This window comes from Fukomys damarensis, unplaced genomic scaffold (genome assembly GCF_012274545.1).
Source record: "Fukomys damarensis isolate Sample0158 unplaced genomic scaffold, DMR_v1.0_HiC HiC_scaffold_15, whole genome shotgun sequence".
Lineage (NCBI taxonomy): Eukaryota > Metazoa > Chordata > Mammalia > Rodentia > Bathyergidae > Fukomys > Fukomys damarensis.
Window position 1 is genome coordinate 31,450,390 of NW_022900927.1, and position 19,886 is coordinate 31,470,275.

General features: G+C 35.0%; 1 protein-coding gene across 8 annotated transcripts in view; it reads right to left on the bottom strand.

Moving 5' to 3' along the window:
• Window positions 1-19,886, bottom strand: part of Grip1 (glutamate receptor interacting protein 1) — a 390,535-nt gene that overhangs the window by 117,381 nt on the left and 253,268 nt on the right. For all 8 annotated transcript variants that reach the window (XM_033763767.1, XM_033763765.1, XM_033763766.1 and 5 more), the window contains exons 4-7: window positions 18,132-18,277; window positions 10,958-11,041; window positions 9,075-9,150; window positions 6,876-7,021 (exon numbers count right to left, since the gene is read on the bottom strand). In XM_033763767.1, coding sequence (XP_033619658.1) covers window positions 6,876-7,021; window positions 9,075-9,150; window positions 10,958-11,041; window positions 18,132-18,277 — 452 coding nt within the window. The remainder of the gene's footprint in view (window positions 1-6,875; window positions 7,022-9,074; window positions 9,151-10,957; window positions 11,042-18,131; window positions 18,278-19,886) is intronic.

Consider the following 19,886-nt stretch of genomic DNA (forward strand, 5'->3'; position numbering starts at 1 on the left):
TCATGCACTTATCTCTATAAACACCTGACAAGTGGCTCTGAGTTTGAATATGTAAAATTTTTAGATATGAAAATGTATAAGAAAATCTTAGTAAAATACCATTCTAAACAAAAGACTGTGGCCACTTAACATCTAAAGACTTTTATGCAGGAAATACTCTGAGCTTTCATTTATGGCGTTTCCTGTGGAGAAGAGTATGCTGGTGGCCCACAAGAAAGTCTGTGTGTCTTGTTACAAATAATTAAGCAGGCCTTGAAAAACTCAATTTCCAATTTATTGAGATCATTTATAAGATATCAATAATGCAAATATGAGTAGGATTAGTTTATGCTTGGGATTAGTAACTGAAAATTTACAGGTGTGAGCTCCGCATCTTAAATTTTCTGAAAAGCTAAAATGCAAAGCATACTTGAGATCCAATTGTGACAATGCCAAAAAACCTATACTTATTTTACTGCAAAGGAGTATCTTTTTTATCATCTTTTTTTAATCATCTCTTTTTTAGTATTCAAATCTATCCTGGATAAAATGATACTTAAAATTACTATTTTTATATTTGCTCAGGATTTAACGCATTTAAATGAGAGTATCCACATAACTAGGCAAAGAGGTAATGCCCTACAGCATTTGCAAAAAGATTAATTTTTCCAGTATTTTTACTTCTGCATATTGATACAGTCCAGATGAACTTAACAAAAGGTTTGAAGGTGGTCAGAAAAAATGATAGTTAAAGGGTAAGTCAGAGATACACCATAGGTAGATTAAGAAGTGTTGTGATTTAAAGATTTGTGATATCATTCTATAATATAAGATAAAGCCTTAAGTCCTAAAGTAACTTCATGTTGAACCTACAGCACAAACATTGATGTTCTGCTACATCCTACACGCACTCATTTAGTGATGACTAGTTGCAAGGACATCCATCTATGGGCGAATATGTTGTCCAATCCATAAGCATCTTTAAGGGCCTTCTACATATGCCATTAGGCTATATGTTAGGTGTTTGGAAATAAGCAAATAAAGATCATTTGGTTAGTGTCCCCACAGGGTCACTGAAAACTGCTGGCACCATGGAAACATCCATAGATAACTAGGCAAAACAAAATGGAAATACCCCCAAGAAATGCTAAGAAAGTTCTACACAGAGTGCACCTTTCTCTCTCAAAAGGGAGAAACCGAGAACCAAATACAAGTAGGTCCAATAAGGCGATGAATTTGACCTGGCCTTATGAATGTGAAGTCCGTTTCTGAAAGGACTACACTGGCGTGACAATATCATATATTGGGCATGATAGCAGGAAAGCTTAGTATATTCAGGAGAAATATTTTGGTTATCTTTCTATCTTTATTATCAAGAACATTGATTTGTTGGTTACACTTGAGATCAACTAATATCACTGTAGACATTAGCTGTTTATTAGTAAGAAATCTCATTTAAATTACATATCAGTGAGCCATGTTTAATCCAGCTAACAGGAATTCCATGTCTACCGAATGCCTTCTTTGGCTCTTGCCAGCGAAGAAACTTGTAAAATGAACAACTATTAGAGAATCACGTAAGTTTTAAGAATCCATAGCAAATTAAAAGTCCACACAGGCCAGGGATTTAGCTCAGAGGTGCCGCCACCTGCCTCACAAGTGCAAGGTCCCAAGTTTGATCCCTCGTACCAAAAAAAAAAAAAATCCACACAGATTTAGTGCAATCTCTACACTGTTGACTCTGTAACACTGCCCTAAGGATTGATGATCAGAACAATACTCATGAGACAACTGTGTGTTACTCCACTAAAGACTCAAGCATTCATTTTAATATACATTTTTACAAATAGGTTTGCAGCAAATATCTAAGTGAAATATATATTCTGATGAAGTTTGGTAAATAAACTTATCCAGAACATATAATTTTCCAAATATATTTTCTAGCCAAGATTCAATGTTACAGAAGAAAGTATTAGCTGTATCTTAATCCAGGATAACAGGAGACCTGACATTCGTTTTAGAAAAGTGGAGCATGGAAATAGCCAACTTTCATTTCCTCTTACTTACCCACAGTTTAGGTATTATGAGAACTTTATATATATTTACTTCTTTAATCCTTTTACTGATCCTTTGAAGAAGTGCAGTTATCCCTATTTTAGAGATGGCAAAGCTGAAGCTTGGAGAGGTTAAATAATTTGTCCAAGTCAATAGAGAGTTTTTGTTTGCCTTCAAATGACTAACTCCTAATGCAGTGATTTTTTTTTCAGGACTTTTGCTCCTTAGAGGTTCATTTTTTTTGTGTGTGTATTTTATGTTACTTTTCCAACAACAGAACAATCAGGGCTGTTGGAATCATTTGACAGTACATTAAAATAATATTAAAGCTGAGCTTTGCCTCTGTAAACATTTAAAACACTTGTTCATGTTGTTGAGCACACTGAGATGCCAAGCACCACCTACACACTGAACATTTTGCCTACACAGCAATTTGTGAGTGAGGTAGTGCAATCACCATCATTTTATACAGGAGAGATGTGGCCTCAATAATGCCATACTCTGCCTTAGTTCACTGCATTAGTCCAACCCTAATGGTCCTCCTGAATTTATTTTATGGGTTCTTCTTCACCTTCCTGATGTTAAACTATTGGACGCCCTCAGAGCTCAGACGTGGGGATGCCTTCTACTCTGTCACTCTCCTGAGGTGCTTCATTCAGTCTCATGGTTTTAGGGCCATCTCTAATGTTGATGCCCTAGCATCTATACTGATCTCCAGGCTAAAATATCCAACTGTCCACTTACAGCTCTACTTGGATGATTGACAGACATCTCAAACTTTGCATATCCAAAACTGAACTCTGATTTTTGACTCAAATCTGTTCTTGCCAGTCTTTCTTATTTTCTTAAAATGTTAACAAAAATTAAATTCAACATTAATGAAATTGATAGTCTTAGCTTTCTTAAACAGATCAATGAAATTACAATAATTTATTATCTGAAATTTATTTTAACAATATCTGATTCCAGGGAAGACACATTGGTATTTATGTTATACATATACACACAAAACACACACACACACACACACACACTTCCTAGGAAAAAATGTGTACTTGTAATAGTATATAAATAAATAAAGACATTAAACGTAAAATCAAAGTCATGAGCATGTCCCGCCAGCAAATGAAAAGGTATTCCATATTTTTATTTATCTAGGAAATCTATGATGAACTTTTAATAAAATACTACTACATACCCATCAGCACACTTAGAATGAAATGAGAATAGCAAATACTACTGAAGATGTGAAGTAAAGGAAACTCTGCAAAATTATATTAGGAGAAGTATAATAGTCAATAACTAATTAAGTCCTAAAGTAGACACCTATTATTTTGTGTCTACCTAACATCACGTATTTTGGAGAACTGTTATTTCTGTCTCATTGGAAATGCACTATCTCCAGACTCAGTAAGTTCATGTAGTGGTCAGTATCTGCTCCAAGCAGTCACAGAATCTCCGAGGGAGATTCAGTCTTGTTTCTCTGTCATCACAAACTGTCAAGATAATGTAGACCTGTGACTGCTAGGACTATCTTGCCATGACATAAAGAAGTTCCTTTTCAGGCAAGAAAATCTGAGCGACAGAACTTCTATTGCATTGAATTTCACCCCAAAGCTAGCTTATAAAGTTTTCTTTTGAAAAATTCACATCTGTTTAGCTCTAGGAGTGACAGAAAGATATCTGATTACAAGTCTATAAATAATTTTGAGGGGAAATGAACTACTAAGAGTAGTTTATAAAAACTGATGTATAAAGTCCTTAACATAAAAAATGAATATAATCTAGTAAGCAAGAAACTTAAAGCACTTCAACAAAAAATAAAAAATGAATATAATCTAGTAAGCAAGAAACTTAAAGCACTTCAACAAAAAACACACAATCAGGGCCAGGGATTTCGCTCAGTAGTTCTGCCACCTGCCTCGCAAGCACAAGGACCCGAGTTCGATCGCCGATACCAGGAAAAAAAAAAAGAAGAAAAAGAAAAATTGCACGGAGACAAGAAACACATAAACAATAGAAAATAAAAGTGGTTATTATTTACAAGGCTAGTACTATTCACTTGTATATTCACTTGTATTAGAAATTTTAAAAAATCAAACATAAAGCGATGTTCTCCAAACAAATCTGATATATTAAAATTATAATATTCAATGTTGAAAAGTTCTAGAGATATGTACACTTCAAACACTTTTGGCAATACAAAACACAAAGATTTGAGTAAAAAAAATCACAATTATTTATGATTGCAAGATATTGTAAATGATTAAGTAAATACAAAATTTATTTTGGGGTGTGATTTGTAGTAAGGTTTAATTTCATTTTTTACAATGTGGCTAATTGCCCCAACTCTATTTGCATATTTAAAGTGGTCTGCTTTTAAGCATTTTATCTTTGTCTATTTGTCTTTGTCTTTATTTTGTCATGTTAATATTCCTGGTCTTGAAGAGATAATTTTAGAATGAGTTTTAATATTGGGCAGAAAAAGATGCTTGTCCTTCATATTGTTTCAATAACATTTTGGCTGTTTTCTTCTTCTCCATTTTCTAAAACTATATGCATTTTAAAAACATCTTATTTCAGTAACTCCAAAGATTTCCTTAAGATTTCAAAGAAAGTTGAACTTATGGATATATTTGAAAGAAATGATATCTTTTAGATAATAATATTTCACATCTAAAAATGTAAAATGTGTCTTCAGATATTTGAGTATTCTTTTATATAAACATGTATATGTATACATATCTGTGTCTATTACCCATAACAGATTCATACAACTTTTGTTAGATTTATTCCTTAAAGCAGTGGTGGCAAGCCTATGGCACACATGCCACAGTTGGCTGTTTTTGTCATTGAAAGTTCTAAAAGGTTCGCCATCACTGCCTGAGTGGAACGTTATGATTTTATTATTATAAATGTATCTTAAAATGTTAACTTTCTATTTTTAACAGACACAGAAAGGCAACTAATTTTTTATACTGATCTTATATCCAACAATCTTTAGGAACTAAATGAATTCCCATCTTTACATTAAGGGGGCTGACTAGAAACTCTAGGGTGTGAAGCTGGCAGATATAATTCAGAATGTGAATGTGGGTCGAGAGGAGGACAGGCATGTGGGTCATCCCTACCCTAAACCTGGTAATGTAGAAACATGGCGTGCTTCCTCTGGAATGCCACCCATTCCAGTGGAAGCCCTTGTCTCTCTGGCTCAGGCCCTACAGGCAATTGCTATCTTCAGTCTGGGAGCTGGTTCCTCTAAGCTTCTGGTTTCTAACCTCTCAACTATTCACTGATTAAACTACTAAAGCACCTGTTAATCTTTACTTACATCTGTGCTTATTCCCTATTATAGAATCTTGCCCATGTCCTTTGTGGTAATCATCATACTTTATGAGTATTTGGTAGTGTTTACTGTCTCTTCTTCCCATCAAGCAGTCTTCATACAGGCAAGGACCAGGTCTTTTTTGGTACTTTGCATTTAGCTTAATAAATGTTTTAAACTGAATGAGTTAAATATGTCAAACATCTGTTTGAATTTTTAAAGTTAATAATCCATTTGTCTCATCTTTAAAAATCTTCGTTGCATTTTCTTGTGTTACTGTCTTCATTGCCTTTTAAAATAGGCATTGCTAGTCCCCATTTGACAAGTAAGGATCAGTGGTTCAAATGAAGTTGCAAGCCTCAAATCTCTAGCTGGTAGTCAGTAAAGTTGAAAACAACCCACATTATGTACCAAAATCTAATTCAAATACCATATAAAAAGAACTAGAGAAAGAAAGGAGAGAAGGAGATAAAGAAGATAGGAGTCAGGACAAAAGAAAGGAGGAAAGTAAAAGAGGAAATATTCATTGGTGAGTTTTCATGTTAAGATCACATCACACAGTCTGTCATGCAAAACCTCTACACCTCATACTTTAAACTCATTAGGAAACTGCGTGCCTCTCTAAGACGTTTCTAGTTAGCAAACCTGATACAGAGTTCTCTCAAATTACACTGTCATACGTGAATCAGAAGGAGTAGGAAATAAAGGAATTTGTAGTTGTAGAATTAATCTCTCTCTTTTTTTATGCTACATTTTATCACATAAAACTGGCTGCCAAAGCTAGGTCACACAATCAAGCCTGATAATTGTAAGGAGTACCTTAAACATGATTTAAATTTAAATTTCTAATTCCAATCCATTCTTTCATAGTGTTTCCACCTTTTACAACATTATAGAAAAATTTGGTTCTCCAAACATTTAATAGCCAAATGAGAGGACATCTTGTGAGTATTTTTCAGATGTATGCGTGTAGAAATAGTTACTATCACAATCAACTTGTAAAGAAAAAAATATTGCACTTATGTTTTAATTTTAACCAATAGCACTATGAATGCTCTGTAAGTCTGGTGCTGAAATAAATGGTCATTTTTATTAATTCTTATTACCTGGCTTCATACTGTGAAGTTACAAAAAGGAAAGAAATCTACTGCTGCCAGTCTCCATGTAGTAAAAGAAAAAGCAGTAGTCTTTAGGTTAGTAACAGTATTTTTGAGATCCGGAGGGGAAAAATACTTTGCCTCCAAAGAGTAATCCATACAGAAGTTGATTGCTAGGTGAAATACTCTGTCAGAAGAACACTTTATAATAGAACTTATCGACATGAGAACTCCACACTGTTGAAAAGTACCACTCACCTCTTCCTGAACTCAAACAGAGTGGAATGATACTGTATTGATGAGATTTTGTCTGCTACAGGAGGGCAGAAAAATACATATTCAGTCTGAAGTGGCTAATCAGGGATGAACAGTGGTATGACTGGAGCCAAATGGATCACACCCCCAGGACTCCAACATACCCATAACTGAGACATCATATTCTATCAGCAGCGTTGCTTCTTGTCCACATTGTTTAAGAATACTCATAGCTTCAGCATGTGTGGTTCCAAGGAGCCGAATTCCATCCACACTGAGCAACCTGTCACCAGGTTTGATTGTACCCTCTCTAAAGGGAGAATAAAGGAAGTCTTTATTAATTTACCATAATGAGGCTTAGCATTAATAGTTATTTAGCCTGTCATTTTTACACACATTCTGCCATCCATCCCATTTGCATTCTTCTTAAGCATCAAGTACAAGAGCAAGAGCATAAAGGGTAACCATGAACAGAAAATTGCCATAATGCAAAAATCAGTCGTGAGAAAATAACTACACAGTAGCAAATAACCTGGTTATCCACAATTAACTCTTGGAGTACCAAAGTGAGAAAGGCACATTTTCCCCTTTCTAGGTTTTTAGCTGAAAGCCTAAAATTGATTTATTGGAGCCCCCCCCCAAAAAGCATTCACCTGTTTTTCCAAAGCCAGGTAGGCAGAAAAGCTTTCTAATTTCACTCTATTACCAGCGAACCGAAGCAGAATATGTAGTGCTGGTGAGAAATTCCCCTGTCTATAACTTTCTCTACTGATTTATAAGGCCACTTAGCAATCATTAAGTTGATTCAGTCTCACACTCCTTGGGAGAAGCAGGCAAATAGGACTGTCCCCACTATATCACCACAGAGTCTGAAGGCATTGGGAAATGAAGACTCAGGACATTAGTGACACCATGAAAGTAGGGTCAGGGTGCCTTCCAGTTTTGTGTCCCTACATGGAGGGGCATGAGGAAGTCAAATGAAAGGCTTACAAATTTAGGATCAGGAGAGAATGCAAGTGATCTCTTCAACAAACATCTTTTATTCAAATAACTATTTTGACTCTAAAATTTTATCTGTAATGCTCAGATTTTCTCAAATTCTAATTTAATTAATCCGATAGTACATTACTCATAAGCCCATAGTTTATTTGACATTCCTGTCAATCCTAACCCTAACTCTTAATATGAAAGTGACATATTTTTATTTTCATCAGAAAGAGTAATTCCTAAGAGAAGCATGACAAAGGAAAGGCAGATTTTCCTGGAAGTTTCTCACTGTGTTATCCTTTGCAAAAGCAAATAAACTTGAGCTCAGTGAGAACCAGTGCCTGCTTGTTCTTTCCTAAAAGTGATCTAATAATATAAGCTTCAGAGGAAAATAAATCTGAGTTTTTGTACCCTGATTCTACTTAATAGCTGATACTAAGTGACGTAGCCATCCTAGTCCTTTGTTTTGTTACATGTGAGGTGATATAACAAAGCTTATTTACAGGGTGCCTGTAAAGCTAAAATGAGATAATGCTGGCTAAGCAGTATAGTTCCTGGCGTATACTACACATTCAATAAATATTATTTGCTATTATTATTTCTATCTCTTAAAAAAGGTTTAAAATATATCCTGGTGTGAAACAGAAAAAATAATGTAACCAGTACATTTTCCTCCTGCCATTCAAAAATAGCTAATGGCAGGGGCTGTATTCCATCATCATTATGGAGTTGAATTCTTCTTTGATAAAGAAGTATACTGCATAGAGAGATGTATCTTCAGAGAAAGTTAAAATGTGAGTTTACCTTGGAAACAATTTACATTAGAAAAGCTGAAAGTGTTTGTCACTCACATATTCATATTTTCAAAGAGAAATGAAAGGAAGTGAAAACTCTTAAGAAATTCCTTCCATTTTAATAAAAGTCATTTCCATTCTGACATACAGAACCATCATCAATAGCTAACACTAACAGTGATCGGCGTGCTAATCGTAGTAAGAATCAGACCACTACCACCTGCTTTCCTACGCTGGGAATTTAGCAGTTGAAGAGGATGCACTGTAAGCACTGGCTGCCTTTCTAAGTGCCGCCCTCCAACCTTTGATAAAAGTGAACCAACCCTAAAGACAAATATTATTGTCTAGGTCTGCAATGGAGAAAAACTGAACTCAGAACTAAATTATTTGCCAAAGATAAAGTGTAGAATCTGGAGACAAACCTCATATTTTAAAAATTTTACAGCCTAAAATTTTAGTTTTCGCACCCTAATATATTTTAATATCTATCTTTTACTACAAAATTCATAAATTGATTGCTATGCAAAGTCACCAGCTCTATTTAATCTGTTTTGGAGAGTGACACAGAGAGATGAAGCTCACCTGTCAGCAGGTCCTCCAGGACGAACACATGTTATCACAACCGGACGAGATTTATTTCTGTCATCATGTGCTCCTCCTAGCAAAGAAAAGGAATGCAGCTTCACAACACTTTCATTGTTGCCATTTAAAAAAAATCACCAAGAATATGCCAGCTGAGAAACTGCAGTACACTTGCTGATGTATGTAAGGAAATGGGTAAAATTTACTACTAGCATATAATAGCCTTAAAGATGTCGCTTCATCTAGAGTATCAATCTCTAGAGTTTCATCTAGAATCATCAATCTTCACCTTTCAACAAAGATAGCTGCAATCACATGGCATAAAACATTTAGCAACTGTATGGAAATAAGAACAACTAATTACAACTACTGGAATATTGATTTAGAAAAGGATGGAGGCCGGAGCCACCAAAAAACCTTTCTATTATTTTGATTCACAGGTTTGAGTTTAAATAAAAAACACTGAGTGCATGTTAATATGTGAGATTCTTATACGTGAAAATCTATCATTATTTGAAATAATAAAGCGAGTTTAATGTGTGATTCACTTAGGTTCTAGAAGTTTGAAGCTGCAAAATCTATCTATATCTTCAATTTGCTGGACCATAATTCCCTGAAGATAGAAATCTTACGGCTCCCTAGCACTTATCCCTATGCGGACATGTTGATATGTGCTCATAAGTATTTGATGGATTGATTTGGTAAACAACTGGTCCAGATCGAAACCTAATATTTATTTATTTTTATTAGCATATGTTGGTGATATATAATTAACCCAATTCATCAAAGAGAATTGGTACATATACAAATTGCATCTTGATCCTTTTTATTACCTCTTCCCGCCCTCCCTCTTGCAACCACTATATCTCCAGATCTCCTTCTCATCTGCACAAAGTCTGTCTCTTTGTTTCTCGTCATCTTTTACTTTGCTCTTTAATTTATATGTTAGGTTTTTCATACAAGAGGAACTATACAACATTTAAACTTCTCTGCCTGTTTTTTTTTTTCTGCCTGATTTTTTTTAAAGCTTGGTTACTTATGACAACTTTCTATAAGTGAACACATTTCTTTTAGTCTTCAATGCATATATATTTATTAAGATGCTTCTTTGAGGTATTTATATTAATTAAGGTGCTTGATTAGTGTTAATTGTTTTAATAATTTGGTTAGACATTTCTGGTGAAGTACAAAATTTTATAGGTAAAATAAAAAAATGTGTAATGTTAAAAAATTCCTGATACTTATATAAATCCCTATTAAATCCCACAGTCATACCAGGAATTCAGAGTTGTTATGCAGGCATAGTTAGGGATAAGATTTCTAATAAGAAAAACCAAATAAGAACAGCCAGAATCACTGCTCAGAATTAATGGTCTTGTAGACAAGGTGGAGTCCTTGAAATCTTTATCATCAGTGCCATGCTGCAGTATGATGTATTGAGCTGATTCACGTAGGTACCTGAGGGATTAGATTATCTTTGATCCACTTTTAGAACGTTGTAATAGCAAAATATATTTCAGAAGAAATTAATTTAAACAAAGTCGCTAATCCTCCTGTATCAAATCAAGTCATATTTGTCAACATTTTCTTTCAGTGATATAGAAAAAGCAAAGCCAAAAGACAGGCAGAAAAGTAATACATAGTAAGAGTACTGTTAATTGACAAGGCTTATAAAATAATAGCTGCTTCCTTTCTAGGAGTGGGCTAAAAATAAAGCAGTCATTCTTTTTTTGTATTGATTCCCATTTATTGTTTTGTTTATATAAAGAAGAGCAGATGGAAATGTCAGATTTTTAAGGATGATGTTCTTCTTTTAGTCTTGATATTTCATTGACTCATATCCATGAGTTTCTGATGGTTGGTGTTTTTTAACCATCACCTACCTCGTATTACAAAACCAAAGGTATTCCCTTCTTTATGTAATGTGACCTCCACTGTTCGGAAAATAACACTTGATCCTTGTACAGCTGAATATAGGAAAGAGAGAGAGAAATACAAAATTTAAGTTATGATAATTTTTGTCAATTTTTCATTGTAGCATAAGATACTACAGGTTATTCTTGAAATTTTTTTGAGTAATAAGAAAACAACGATTCCAGCAAAATCTTAGAATTCTAATGATATACAAATATCATAAATAATTATTTCTGTAAGTGACTTTAGGTACAAGAGGAACCCAAATCATAGCCAGTTCCTTTACTTCTGTGTAGACAGTTTCTAGAGAGAAGGTGATCATTATTACATTGCTGAAACTCTACAGAGCAAGAGGCAAAATCTTTAATAAGTAGAATTGTTTTCCTTTTGTGAATGCAAAAACAATGTGATTTTTTGAGAAATTATGAAACAATTTCTGTATTTATTTTTAATTGTATAGGTGGCATGGGAAAATAAAGTATTACTTTCAGATTGCTATCAACAGATTAGGCTGATGGAAATAGATGTGCTGCCATATAAATACCTATCAAACAAAGACATCAGCAACCCAAATGCAACTTGGAGAGTGAAAAAAAGTGTAAAGCACATTCAAAATATTACTATTAAGAAAATAAAGACCAATTTAATTTTACTTGGCATCACCACAGTTGTGTTGTTTGTCTGTTTATTATTCTCATTTCACAAAATGAAACTGCATTGCCAGTTTGCCACCTCTACATTATACACATGTATGAGAATATAAGTTATTGTGAAGGCAGAGTCACTAAGATGTTCTGTAAGGCTGATTCTGGAGACTAGTAATCATGGATGTAAAATATACTATTATTATGTGGGAAAAACCAAAATTTCCACAAATTGGTATTTTATCATTATGAAGATAACTTCCTTATATTGACAGAGATAGAAAAACTTATGATTTGTAGAAGTAGATAGTTTCAGATCCTTTTCTAAATCTGTACAGTGAGATCTAGTATCTAATGCCATATTCTTTATTGATAACATTTTTACATTGTTACTAGATCCTGAAGGTTTATTACATAAAGCTACCAACAAAAAGGAGATAGTCCCTCACTTACGACCATTCAGCCTACAGTTTTTTGTTTTTTGTTTTTTTTTGTTGTTGTTGTTGTTGTTTTTGAGGCAGGGTCTCACTGTGCAGTTCAAACTGACCTGGAACTCAGTATGTAGCCCAGGCTGGTCTCAAACTCAGTGATCCTCCTGCCTCAGCCTCCTGAGTGCTGGGATTACAGGCGTGTGCCACCACACCCGGCTTACAATTATTTTTTGCTTAGACAATAGTGTGAAAGCATACCCATACTACCATTCTGTTTCTCACTTCCAGTATAAATAAAGCACATGAGATCTTCAACACTTTATTAGGTTTTGTATTATATTATTTTATACAACTTTAGGCTAATGAAAATATTCTGAGCATTTTTGTTAAGCTACATGAATCAAAAGTGTTTTCAATTTAATAAAGGGCTTATTAGGATCTGAGCCTATAATAAATCCAGGATCGTTTTCTACATAGACAAGATTTACAGTGATCTTTAAAAAGTACTTTTCTTTCCATTTACATTTACATTGTTACATTGTTATTGAAATAGTGATTTTAATTATTAATTACAATTATTTTTAATTATCAGAAAATCTGAGTAGTCAAAAGAATACTAAAAAATGATTATGCAAAGCATCTTTAAATTCATAAAATTGCACACTGATCGGCTAGGACATAAAATACAGTAAGAGCTTGGATCTACTGAAAAACAACATAAAACTACAGCAGAACAAATGTTTTGGCATGCTGCTGATTTAATTAAATGTCATATTCTTGCTATCCGGGGAATTTCAGTTTATTCTAATAAACCAGGAACACTACATATAAACAAATGAAAGAGTTGAAGTATAGTTTTAATTAAATGAAAACAAAAATTGGGTTCAAATCAAATGTTTGCTTATTTCTGTGACCCAAAAGGCCACTTGAAACTGGTTTAAAAAAAAAAAACCCCACTGTTTTTGTTAAATTGGTAAGTGAAGAACAGCAAAGGATACGAGGAGAAATGACTGATGAGCATCTACTGTGCGCCCTGCACTCTGCAAAGTGGTTTGCAAATATTATTTTATTTAATTTTAAAATCATCTTTCAATTATATACAACTGAGTTCTAATTCTGGACCATCTGTCCTTGTTGGCTAGATGTCTGTTCTGGGAATGCAAAGTACTATAATTTTAATTTTGCTTTAGCTAAATCTTGCTGACCACAAAATCTTTCTATCAAATATAAGTCATTATAAAGACTTTTGGGATTATCTACAGCTTTAGAGTATGCACACTATTGCCATCATTTGCAATGATAAATGTGAGTGTTGTACATATTAACATTATTAATGAAATCAATTGGATCTTTATAGTTTTTCTTTGCATGATTGACTCTTGGTAATTAGATTGTCATATTCAGTACCAGGTATTCTTTATCAGTTATGTGAATCTTACTCATTACTTCACAAATGTGTATGTGAATCCAAAGATACAATTATGAGCTTACCAAAAGAATCAGAGAGCTAGGTAGAAACCAATTTCATAAAACAAAACTACTCCTCAGTATTTTAGTTGTACTTTTGACCCTTATATCTATATGTGAATATGCATGTAGTTTTGTACAGTTATTTTTACTAAGGTAGAATAGATGATTGTTCCAACTTATGTAGTACTTTCCTGCCTTCTTGCTGTCCTCAGTACCATCACCTCAAGGAGTACAGGAGTTATGGGATTGTGCAGTTTCCCACCGTATCATGTTATATATGCCCATTTGTCTTGCTTATGTAACTGTGAGGCCAAGAGATACAAGCAGAGGCTAGAAATGTGCTCAGGCTTGTCATTTATTCCTTATGTCACAGGAAGAGCTTCCCTGATAGGAGGCTCTTTTAGATTCAATCTCAGAATGAATCACATGGGTGAAACAAATCTAAAACTGCCCCCTCCTTTTTTCTCCCCCCATCATTATCATCCGTCATCTATCTCTCTGTGTCAGAATGGATAAGAAGGTTGTCCAATAACATGCCTTGATCCATTCATTTGCGGGTAAGAAAGGACTCCTTTTGACAGAAGGCTAGTCTGATTGAGCTGATGGTTTAAAATGCAATCTGTCTTTGCGATTGAGCTGATGGTTTAAAACGTGATCTGTCTTTGCCAATCAGATTATGTGGCAGAGATATTTTTGTTAAAAAAGGTTGATTGGTAGCTCCAAGGTTTCAATGGAAAAAATGTGTACATAAACAACACAACAGCAATTAAATTCTTTCCAATTACTTACGCTTAAAATAAAGAATTTTAAGTGTCCAGAAAATAGGAGAAAACAAAACATTTCAAAATTACATAGGGTTAATGTGATCACCAAGTTTGAGGACACTGCCCTGCACCAACTTTTAATGCATAAATACCTAAGATACAGTTTGGTTGTATTCTCCCTAAAAACAGCCTCAAAGCATCATATAATTTTAAAGGAAAAAGAACTACTGACCTCATGGACACCAGTCATTTCATTTTCGCGAACACATTGAATATCAGAAAGATAAATGGCTTGCCTCAAGTCAAGTTTTAACTTCTCCTCTATTGGATCACAGACACACACATATCCTTCTCTCAGTTCTTCCCAAACTTTGGGGTTGGCTGAGCCTCAAATTGCTGTGGTCTGGAGAGAATTGCTGGGTTCAGCCTTGGGCAGCTTATCTTAACAGTCAGCTCTCCCTGGACCTCAGCTGCTCAGTTTTGCTCTAGCAGTTTGAGCTAAGGGAAGGGGAGGCTTGTTAATCCCTTCAACCTCTTTGAACTCAAAGATTTTATTCATTTCCCCAAACATAATAAAAAGAGGCAGAGATCATCCTTGGAGAGTAGACTTCTTCTGCCTGATTTCTACCATAAAAATTCATACTTCTGTGTTTAAAATTATGTTTTCCCCCCTTTCACCAGATTTATAGCTTTAAAAAAGCTGGTATAATCACCAAGTGAAAAATCTCCTGAATATTTTTTATATCCATCATCTTTAACTCTAGTAATGCTATATTGACTTACATTATCACCTCTGTTTTGAAAAATTATAACAGTCTGGAAGGTTATAGCCTCTGATCTATTCTCCCTTTGGCCTCCAAAATGATAACGTAAGAATTCCAATCGTATGACACAGTTTTAAAACCCCCTAAGGGCTCTGTATCACCCACTTCAGGTCAACCAAGCTTTTCCACCTTAGCGTAAAGAGCCCTTCTCATTTATTTTCTGTTTGCCTCACTGGCGTCATCCCTATTCACAGCTTTTCTGCTTCTCTCTTTGTGCTTCAGCAACTCCAGTCTGTGCAGTTTAACCTGCACATTGGTCAGTATCATCTCACCCTCTTACTGTATCCTCTGCATGGAGTGCTCCTCCTTCTATGTGACCTGCTCTATGTCCTTCAAGTCTTCCCAAGAACACCCAGCTCTCAATCACCCATAATACTGGGCAAATCTCTACTACAAGTCTACTCCTGTAGCAAGAGCTCCTTTCTGAGAGGATTCTGTTTTATTGGTATTTATATATTCAGTGTAATGCAAATACATAATCAAGGAACATTAGCTCTTAGATATCTTGTTCTTTTAACTCATTATCAATGGTTTCAAATAGTAATTTCAAAGAAAACTGGCTATTCCAAAGTTTAAGGAAACATTAATTTCAGTGTAATAATAACCATCATGGTAATAACGATCGATGCTATTAGTTATTTATCAAATATGTGATAATAGTCTAAACAAAGATAATGTGAATATGGAATCCTTACAAACATTCTGCAACAGCAATAACCATTTTACATGTGGGAAAGGGTTAGAGAGTTTAATACACCTAAGTTACAAAGCTAGAAATGAGCAAGGGTTGACATATGACTGGTGATATAGTCTAAGGCTAACGTTCTACTTTACTGACGTACTCCTGGTCAAAATGCAAAATGTTTAGCAAAGCTTTTAAACATAGGCTTAATTTCATATAACTGAGTCCTAGGTTTTCAATATTCCATTTTATATTAAGAATAGGAACTTGTGATCGTCTATGTACATATTTCCTGAGTGCTCTATACTATCTGAATTCTGATTAATTTCAATTTATATTTCCAGTACAGATCTTTCTCCCAAACTGTAAACCATGTCTTCAATTCTTCTCCTGATATTTCTCTTGATTTTTTTTCCTCCCAATTTAATGGCAACTTTAGCCTTCCAGCTGTTCAGGCTCAAATGCTTGAGGTTATCCTTAAATCTGTTATATCTGGACAACCCATATCAACTCCATCAGGAAATTCTATTGGCACTATACTCAAAATAGAGCCTGACTTCTGATAACCACCTCCCCACTACCTCTCACCTGGATCACTGCATTTTCCTCCCCACTTGTCTCCCAGCTTTGACTTTCGTCCCCTGAAGTCTGTTCACAACACAGCAACCAGAGAGATTTAGGAAAATGAATCAGATCATGTTTCCCCTCTGTCCTATACCACAGAGTGGATTCCTACAGCATTTGGAACAACACATAAGGAATCCCCACCCCTTACACATCTGACCATTTTAGTTATTCTGCTCCGGGCTCACTACCCTTCTTAATGTTCCTAAAATAGCTCCAGGCATAGTCCTGTCTTTTGCTCTTAGCTCTGTTCCATCTTACAGGAACTGTCTTCCTTCCGAAATCCATACAGTCACCTTCACCTTCCCGCCTCCTTCAAGTGATGGACAAATATCTCCTTCTTGAATTGTTGTTCTGTTCCTAATTAAAACCATAATACTATCTCAATCCCATCATTCCTAATTCTCCTTGCTTTGATTTAGTTTTGCCATATCATTCATGACCTCATATAAAATTACTTAACTAATATAGCTTTGTTTTATTAACTGTTTTCCCCTGCTAGAATGCATGTAAACTCCCTTGATGGACCCCAAGCTCATAGAATGTAGTGGCTGCTGACACACAGTACATGCTCAGTAAGTCACTACCAAAAAAATGAATTATCACGAGGTCTTCATAATCAGTCTGAGTTCTTACCAATAGGGAAGAGCAAGGGCTTTTCAGGGTAGAATCCCTGTTTATAGAGAATAATACACATGGTGCTAGAACAACAAAGTTTAAAGGCAAGAGGGCAGTAACCCAGCATAAGGTGTTTCTGCTTATGAATAAGCACATAGACTTTGGAGTCAGACTTGGGCTCAGAGATGGACTTTGGAACCTACTAATATGGGATAGATACTTAATGTAGGCCTCTGTAAAATAGTAAAAATGACAATGTCTATTGTATAATATTGATTGATCTATTATTTATTAAAAACTTTATATTGGCAGGCACTATTTTAAGTGTTTTACAAATACTAACTCAGTTACTCCTCATAACAAATCCATAAGTACAATTAATATTTTCCCTCTTTTGCAGATAGGAAAACTGAGGCATAGAAAACTTAACTTTCTCAAAGGCATATAATCAATAAAAAGTGAAGCTGGGAGTTGAATCTGATTTGATGCTAGGTTTGTCTCTGTTTGATCCACAAGTGGTGAAGATTACATTAATCCATGCAGGTCAATTTCCTTACAGTGCCACACACTTTGTGAACTTTTAGTATGTGTTTGCTCTTGTAACTGCCATTATTATTACTTGATAATAATGTGATATGCAGTTAGTGTTATGCTTCACATATGAGCATATCGACACAGTTCAATATAAAAACATACTAAACATGCTTTTCCTAACCCTAACTACAAAGCTGAGATAGCACATCATTTATGAATGCTGTTTATTAAAATAATTTAAGCATCAAAAATTATGTTCAGGTTGGGAATTTAGCTCAGTGGTTCCGCCGCCTGCCTCACAAGTGCAAGGACCCAAGTTTGATTCCCGGTACCCCCCCAAAAAATTATGTTCATATAATTTCATTGTTACCTATGTTCCTTTTTGTTCTCCCCGAATAGACTATGTTTCTAAACTGAAATAATGTTTAAACAATAAGAAACTGCTCTACCATTATTGAAATGCGACACTGATGGCAAAAGGGAAACAATAATTCAATATCTTTAGGACACAAAATTATACAACTGTTCTTCCCCTGGCTTGCGGTTACTTACAGACAGGTGGAAGCTCATACTCCACTTCAAGAACCACTCTTTCCCCAACATTCTTCAGCAAGCTGATGATCTCATCATGACGGAATTTGGCCAGGTTGATCCCATTCACGGCTTTGATATAATCACCCACATCCAGCTGGTCACTTCTGCGATAGAGAAGATGTCACTTTGGTGAACCTACTGTTCACAGGCCAGCCTACATCTATTTTCCATCTGCTCCTTTTGAATAAGCAAAATTAGAAGGCAGACATAGTGCAGTTCCTGCCTCTTGGTCCTAAGAGATGGAGTTTAGCAAGTGCGGAGAAGCATCAGTGGGTTTGTCTATGCCTGCTACACTTTAGAAGTCTTGCTCTGATTTTCCCCCTAATCTTTGCCTATTTTTAAAAGTACCATGAAACAAAATAGAGAGAAACATTTATTAAGGTGCTCAGTCCTGCAGTGTTTGGGGAAAGGATCTGGATCCAACGTACTCCAGGTCTTTTCCTTCTTATTTCCTCTCACTTTTGGTGTGTGCTTTTGGACTTTTCACAGCTTTCAGCATCTTCACTGGGAAACTGTCCAGGGCCAAGAAAAAGGTCATAGTATCTTGTTATTTATTGCTTACATTTTAATTTCTAAATTAAATTTAATTTTTTTCATTGAGTTTGTTGGTACTTTTTAGGTATACAATACAGTTATATTTATCATTGGGATCTTGTACCTTTACATGATGTATCCTGGTTCTTATTTTTTCCCCATTCCCCTGCCCTCCCTCTACCCCCTCCATCCTTCCTTATTTATAAAAATTTTGTTTCCATTTTTTCCTTTTCTCATATTTTTTCTTTGCTTACATTTTCATTGTTATTATTTATTAGTTAGCAAGACTGATAATAAGTGTATTGGGGAAAATGAAATTACAAGGGAAGAACTGGATTTTAATAACATTCTCATCTCTCTTTACCATCAGAGTAGGACTTTGGCTGCCTTAGGGCTTTTATTCAAATTTGACTTCTAAACCAAGAGTAGGCAGTGAGACCAATGATATGAGTAAAAATCTGGGGATAAGGACCCCAAATGAGATAAAGAACTTTCAGTAACATTTCCTCCCAATAGGAATAACTAATGCATTTTCCACATAAATCCAGATTCAATCCTTGCTCCTAAGACAGCCTTCCAAATCAGCGCTGGTCTTCAGCACATGCTGTCACTTTTCCCTCACTAAGCCAACAACTTTCATTGCTATGCAGTGTCACTGTGCTTCCAAACTTCAAGTTTTTTTATATTTTATCTCCCCTAATAGGTTATAAGCTCCTTTAGGGAAAGGACCTTTTGTTTTTATTACTATGAATAAAATGGTAATGCCTTAAACAATGACTGTTTGGTGATTTTCAATGCTCAATAAAACTGGTACAGTGTTACATTTAATTATGCAGTACTACAACTGCTAATGGCATTTTCCTTATTATGTGGACTAGACATGAAGGAACTCATGCAACAGATGACGATTTACCATCATGGAGTGGCAGTTACTAGTATAAAATAAAGGAAGCTCAGGGCAGGGGGAGAGAGGGTGGAGTTTCTAAAAACCCAAAGGAGGCAAAATAAGGGGCTTGGGTTCATGTCAGACTTTTACAAACAGAACCCTCTGAATCACAGAGCTATGAGCTGGATTAAACTTATATACTGTAAAAATAATCAAATAACTTTTGATTATCAAAAGTAATCACCATTTCAGGTGACACACTGTAAGGCAAGAATGCTAAACTTTAACTTGGA